The sequence below is a fragment of the Rhipicephalus microplus genome, chromosome X (assembly GCF_043290135.1).
Source record: "Rhipicephalus microplus isolate Deutch F79 chromosome X, USDA_Rmic, whole genome shotgun sequence".
Taxonomy (NCBI): domain Eukaryota; kingdom Metazoa; phylum Arthropoda; class Arachnida; order Ixodida; family Ixodidae; genus Rhipicephalus; species Rhipicephalus microplus.
This window is the reverse complement of record NC_134710.1, coordinates 460,458,926-460,465,764: the sequence shown is the minus strand read 5'-3', so window position 1 is coordinate 460,465,764 and position 6,839 is coordinate 460,458,926. Positions and strand designations below refer to the sequence as shown.

The 6,839-nt window shown below is 45.8% G+C and overlaps 1 protein-coding gene across 1 annotated transcript; it reads left to right on the top strand.

Annotated features, from left to right (window-relative positions):
- Positions 1 to 3,886: 3,886 nt before the first annotated feature.
- On the top strand, positions 3,887 to 4,376 carry LOC142774971 (uncharacterized). The gene is made up of 2 exons (XM_075876120.1): positions 3,887 to 4,015; positions 4,113 to 4,376. The coding sequence occupies exons 1-2, from the start codon at positions 3,913 to 3,915 to the stop codon at positions 4,373 to 4,375; spliced, it is 366 nt and encodes a 121-aa protein (XP_075732235.1). The 5' UTR covers positions 3,887 to 3,912; the 3' UTR covers position 4,376.
- Positions 4,377 to 6,839: the final 2,463 nt, after the last annotated feature.

Sequence of the window (6,839 nt, the reverse complement as noted above, 5' to 3'; positions counted from 1 at the left end):
CAGCTGCAGTGGCTCATCTGCGTTTCCGAGGCTCAGCGCGCGCTTGTGCTCGCCTTTATGGACGAACGTTCCCAGCTCACGGCGAAAGCCATCGAGCTGAGGCGCCGCGTCACCGTCGCGGACCGGCGGTGGCTGCGGCAAGAGCTCAGCGACGCGCTGAACCATGAAGGGCCTGCGCAGGAGTGGCAGACCTGGTGGCGCAGGCAGGTGCACGAGGCCCACCGTGACGCCGTCGCCATCAGAGAGGCGCAAACGTGAGTGACTGTCGAATGGCGTAGGCGATTTGTTTTTTGACATTGGTGTATATTTCCAGGGGCACTGAAGGGGGTTGGCTGCCCGGTTTCCGTGGCCGGATACTACAGCTGAAGAGCACGACACGCTCTGGCCTCACCTATCAACAGGTAAGCACTCTGCCGCCGCAGTATCACGGGTTCCTGAGCGGTGCCATGACAGAGTTTGATATCTAAAAAAGTGCATTTAGCGGAACCTTGTTAAACGGTAAGATAGCGCAGGAGCAAGAATTCAAAAGCGGGTAGGTTTATTAACTAAAATATCAGTTCGCAGCCCTTGCAGTACAAGGGGTATTTATTTATCATAACCGGCATGCAATGCCTGTGGGTAAGTGCATGCACTAAAATGGTAAGACATGGTATTATTGACCACTGAATAGCTGCAGAACATTTTCACAGATGTTTAGTACGTAAGGTTGTAAATTAGCCAGAGAAACGAATACCCATTTTCTGAAGGATCATGCTTACGACACTTTCCAGCAGGCGGATGTTCCCACTGCTGCAGTGGAAGTGGAGGTGGAGGCCACTGAAGCTGCTACAGATGGCAGTGACACAGTAACACGCAAGCATCTGAGAACTGAGAGCTTTATTGAGCGCAGGACCAGAGCCTTGAGCAGGGTGACAAGGTTCTCAAGGTGAGTAGACCCTTTGTTCACATTTTACATAATGGGCGTAAACGTTCTCCATGGTCTTTTCTGATGACTGAAACCAACTTGGGCTGTAAATGAGAACCATGCATTGTATTGAGGGCACGGTATCGGATATCTGCAATGGTAAAGTGACGTGCAAAAGATTGGTTAGCCCTGAAAAGGGCTCTTTGATGGCGAGAAATGCATTTGAGGAGATGAATAAAAATTAGTTCCAGCAAATGTTTGTTGGTCTGCACGAGGAGGGCATAGCTTGTACACTAAAGCTTCATACTTCAAAGGATGCCATCAGGCCAGTGGATCTTCTACTGAGAAGATATTGTTGTGCCCGTTGCAATTCTTGGCAGCAGCAGCTTCCAGCCACGAGATGGTTAAAGGTTTATTGGCAGCTCACTTGAACATTCCCACCACGATGATTCATCGCAGGTGCTGTGGAGGATGAATACATCAATCACCCGCATCGCTTCTGCAGCGCGGCGTTTTGCAGCAGCACAGCAGAAGGCGGCAGCGGCGCAGGAGGGTGTCCTGCAGGCGGTCCATTCCTCGGCATGGGCTATGGCTGATGGCTTTCTGCGAGAAAGGGATACGTAGTTTAGTTTAATTTTTCGTCATGTGTTCAATGTTTTTTCTTGTCATCATTCATTAATGATTTGGTGGTTTCAATATGTTTAGGTGTTGCTGTTCATGTTCAATTTTATACGCTTTGGGAGAAATACATAGTTTAGTTTGTTTTTCCCCATGTTTTCAATGTTCTAACTTTTTGTCATTCATTATTTGTTCAGTGGTTTCGATATGTTTATGTCTTGCTGTTCATGTTCTTTTTTATACGTTTTTGTTCGCATTTAATACTTATTACTAGACTTAGCTTAGCATTTACTTTGTACGAGGAGTACAGCGTTTTTTATGTTCGATATATGCGTTTCTCAATGAATGTTCGAGCTGTTCCAGTGGCAGTGTTTTCCCCAACATTTCAAAGGTGTCTAGTCATTCACACGGAGACCACGAGCGTATAGTTGACATTTTCTGTAAATGTTTCTGTGATAATTGTATTGCCCCACTATGTTTTCCAGCTCACTGTGCTTTTTATGCAGCAATACCGCATAGTGTAGGAATGTGATATCTTTTTGCCTCACACTGTTTTGCAGCTAACTGTGACATTTTCATTTCAGCACGATGAGGCTAAGGTATTACAACCACAATTTGAGTCTTTTTTTGAGAGCACTAAGTTGGTAAGTGGTCATGTCGCACAGTTTCACAAATGAAAATGGTCATCAACACAGCAACATGCCAGCAATTGATTTCATCTAGTTTTCATTGTACACAGCTCGTTGCAGGAATAAATTTTGAACGTGGTATGGTTTGGGAGCCGCGAGATTGCTGAGCCAGTAATTCATGCTGTATGTTATCAAAACAGCTCGCCTGTTGTTTGCTGTCTTGGTTTAAGTATTTTTAGCATTGCATTATGACTGCAGTCGAGAATTCAAATCAAATGTCGTTTCAACATTTATACAATTTTTAGGACAATGAATATAAACCCAGCACAACTTGACGAGCAATATTGCTCGCCAAGCCTGGCAAGCACAATTGAATGCTTGTAGTCAGTCACTATGAAAGAGACGGACTTATGTATCATGTGTTCATGCAACATGTTACTAATGAAATCACAATTTTTATGAGTTCTGGTGAAAGGAATTGTTTGACGTTGCTGCATTGTTTATACAATTTTTTGATGGCAACATTCACATATGCTCGCTCACATATGCTTGCTCCAATCTAGTCTGTTGTGACTGTGTTACTCATATGGAAAAGGGTGTTTCTGTTGCAAATTTCATGTACCATTTAAAGAAAATGCAGCATTTTCACATTACCACCTTCATTCATATTGATGCCTGAGTAAGTATTTTGTCTATTCAAATGTGGCAAACACAGCCCTGTCATGCCTAGATGTACTGGAACCAGTATAAAAAATTATGTGTGTGATACGAAAACATGAAAACTCACTGTTCCTTTGTACTTCAAAAAAGGCCCAAGACAGCGCTGCGCTGCTGCTGTCCCCAAACAGCACGTTGCGAGGTGTCAGCATCTGGCTCTCCTCCGGCTCCTCATCATCATCCTCAGCTGGTGGCATGTCCACAACATACTCGTCCAAGGTCCAGTCGCCCGCATGCAATTCAATGTTGTGGAGAGCAACGCAAGCATAAATGATTTGCGCTGCCCGATCAGGGTTGTAGAGCATCGTCCGGAAGTGCTGCAAGCAGCGGAACTTGCTCTTCAACACTGCGATACATCTTTCCACAACATTGAGCATGGATGCGTGCTCCTTGTTGTATCGGCCTTCGGAGGTATTGCACGGTTGACTGCCAAGGACTGGAATTAGGAGCCATGGCTCGAGGGGATACCCTGCGTCTCCTGCAATAAAAAGATAAAAGCTGAGTGCTCTGCCCCTTTCAGAACACATTAATACTTACCAAGCAGATATTCGCCAGGCTGCAGATGTGCAGCTAGGCGTGCACGCAGTGGGTTGTGTTCCCACACCCAGGAGTCGTGGCACGAACCTGGAAATCATGGATCCATGACAAGGATGCGCCGCCATGCGTTGCACACCTGCGTTAAGGAGCGATATAAAACCGTACTGCATTTATGGTCCATAGAAATCTCTTTTTTATATGCATATGCAGGAAACAATGCGTACTAGTACAGTCATTGGTACAAGAATCTTAACTCAGTGTGAGAGGGCTGATGTGGAAACCATTTTAGGTCAAGTGAGTTGAAGTTAGCGTAAAAAAACAATGAAATGTTGTGGTGCCCAAAAATTCACGTTGTCGTTTTCAGTGTCCTCTTCTTGCAGATTTTTATCATGAAAACATTTCGATGTGCTGTTGCGTTTACCCCATCTATGCTTCTTGCATTTTTTACAGCGCAAGCACCTCCTGCAGATTGGGGGACGTGGCCTCCGAGAAATTGATGTGAATGCCATGAAGGCTGTATTGGCACATGACGTGCAAGTGCTCTACAGCCTTTATGGCAGAAAAGGGAAAAGGGCCTTTGTGAACCTGAGGCTCTGTAGATTAGTGACAGGTTAGACTTGTTCATTGTTTTATGTGTGTGTACCCTTGTGTATTCGCTGTACTGCAGTGCTTCATGTGTACTATGGTATTTCTGTTCATGTATGCAGATGTCATCTGCCAAAAAGCAGGGTGCGACCTGGCGGAGGCCCTCAACTTTATTAAAAGGTGGCTGCCAGGGTCTGGTGATCGCTGTGGGGGCAAGAAGCGGCGTTTCAGAGAAGCATTTGTTGTGGAGCAGCCCGATGATCCCCACTCTCGGAGTGCAGATTATCGGCTGCTCGCGGCAGCTGGCTTCCTGCCCAGCCACAGCAGCCAGGGCCTTGACAGCACCACTGTCACTGTGCCCCCAACGCAATCTGACCTGCAGTAGAGCGGGCCTTTTTTAGTTGTGTGTATATACTTTTCAATGTATACATTTTTTGTTGTACCGAATAAATAAAAAAAACAAAGAATAAATAGTCTGCAGACTGTCAGTGGTGCACTGTTCGGCTAGCTTATGCTGATTCGGAAGCACCATCACCATGTTTTAGTTACAAAAAAATGCTCTAAACTATGAATATTCTCGATTACCATGTGAGGAACATATGTGGGGATTGCAAGTGGGGGACATACGCTTTCAGCATTTCCTTCCTAACGACTTTTTTCGATATGCTGTACCAAATACCAGTACCAAATGAAGCCCTCGCTATTGCAAAAGATAAATTGGTAAAAAAATAAACTACACTTCTAGTGTTAGCAAAGGGAATGAGGTATAAAAGATGAAATAGATCGAGTAACTGCTTTCAGTTCTCAGCATTCAATTTTCTGTTGCCCCAAGTATACAGGGCTGCAAAGCTACAAGAGCGGGTCATCGAGGCATATTGTTTAAATCTTCCGGTAAGAAAAATTCCCTACTTATAATGGTTACATAATGGCAAGCCAATCAGTAGCCAATATTCGTCGTGCAGGAAACATCGGTGTAATAACGGCATTTGATTGGCTGCAATGTGACCCTGGATTGGTCCAATGTCAGTCGTACATCCGTAGCCAATCATCGTCGTGCAGCAAACTTCGGCGTAAAAATGGCATGTAATTGGCTGAAATATGGCCCAATGTTAGCCGAACATTGGCAGCTTTGTCGGCAATACGATGGGTCTTCGTCGGCCCAATGTTCGTTGCAAACTGGCTAAAACATCGGCAAAACGTCGGCCCATCATTGGCTTGAACGTCGGCCCGACATTGGAAGAAGTTGCACTTCCGACGTCGGCCCGACGTCGGTGCCGATGTTAGCCGATGTTGGTCCAAGATTGGTCCAACGGCGGCGTGCTGCCTGGGAATGCTTTATAATCTTTGGTGTTGAGTACAGTGAGGTACTAGCCTCAGCACCAAGCTTGCGCTTGCTGCGTCTGATAGTTACTGCATTTTCTTGGGACACCGGAGATAACACGTGGTCTATGTTGGGGTACGAGAACTCGACTCCGCTGGGGCTGAGATGTGGGGAATCGAGCGGCGGTGTGCTCGTTATTGTATTGACAATGTCAGAAAGCCGTTCCCATTGATCCTGCTCAAAAAAGCGAGTTCGTATGACTCCACCAACAGCTTTATTCTCGTACCTGTCGTCACATCGAGTTTCATTAAAGGCATCTCCATCTCTTTTTCACCTTTGAGCCCTTTTTGCATTTTCTATGCTTTTTTTGGGGCTTTGAAGTATTGTTTGATAATTTGAAGACGCAGAGATGGCTTGGTCCTGCTCTCTGCTTGGGCTTGAATTCAGGTGCGCTTTTAATGGTTATAGATGATGACTTCTCTTGATTGGTGCTCCGCACTTTGTTCTGGCAAATGCAGATCTGAGATGACGCAGATTCTTTGGTACTGTACGATTGAGACCACTACAGGTTTCTCTGTGCGACATTGGTTCTACGACGATATGGTTTCCCAGCTGGCATCTTCGTTGGAGTTGGGACTACATGCTCTATAAGTGCTAACATTTGCGTTCGGTTTTTTTGTGTTACTTTGTTCATACCTGTTGCCTTACTCTGTGGTCCCGAAGTGGTCATATACCACGATTAGATTTACTTTGCATCAGTCATGTTTCAGTTTTTGATTCCAAGTTAGATGCATGGCAGTCATGGCCCGTGGCTGGAATGCGCTTTCGCTTTCTGTAAAGTTCCTGTACTGCATTAGCACTTCATGTTATACTGAATCCTAGACCACGATGTGCAGCACCACCTTCATCATTATCCCAAACCAGTCTTGCCTAGCTCTGCAGCTTGTGGCTTCCCAAAAATAATTTGGCTGTGTGCATTGACCAGTGGTGTACTCGTCTTTATGGTGCTTAGATGAATCGCAGCAGCTGCACTTGGGGTTCTCGGGAATTCGCCGTCTAGAACTTGAATTACCAATGTTCTGGCCGTTTGCTTTTGGAAGCAACTGGGCATTAGGATTTACCGTGTTTGCTGCAATTTTCGTTGTTTTTTTTTTGTACGAACTGGCGGGTGGCTGTTACATATACACTTAGCCGGGGGAACGTGTCCCTGTAATCTAAAAGGATCCCGGGTGATTGGTTCAGTCGACAGTGGATCTCCATCTATAGGGAGGTGCCTCTTGGGGCATGCACGTTGTGCCTGCTTTGAGCACTGTGGCCAGGGATTTGTTGAAGTTTCTGTGCTCACGCTGATGCTAGAAGGAGTGGCGTCCCTTCGTAATCAAGCTTCCAGGAGGCAGTGCTCAGTAACGGGTGAGATGTCTTGCATTCGCTTGAGGCCGTTGCGCCCCTCTGTAATCCATGGTAATTTAGGAGGAGGCATTCTTTCGCTTCAATGCCAGTACTATTGAGTTTGTCGTTGAGTTGAATC

Excerpts from the sequence above, each read along its gene's own strand:
- LOC142774971 (XM_075876120.1), top strand. The coding sequence starts at position 3,913 with ATGAAGGCTGTATTGGCACATGACGTGCAAGTGCTCTACAGCCTTTAT. Across the intron at positions 4,016-4,112 it reads GCTCTGTAGATTAGTGACAG|ATGTCATCTGCCAAAAAGCA; the intron begins GTTAGACTTGTT and ends TCATGTATGCAG.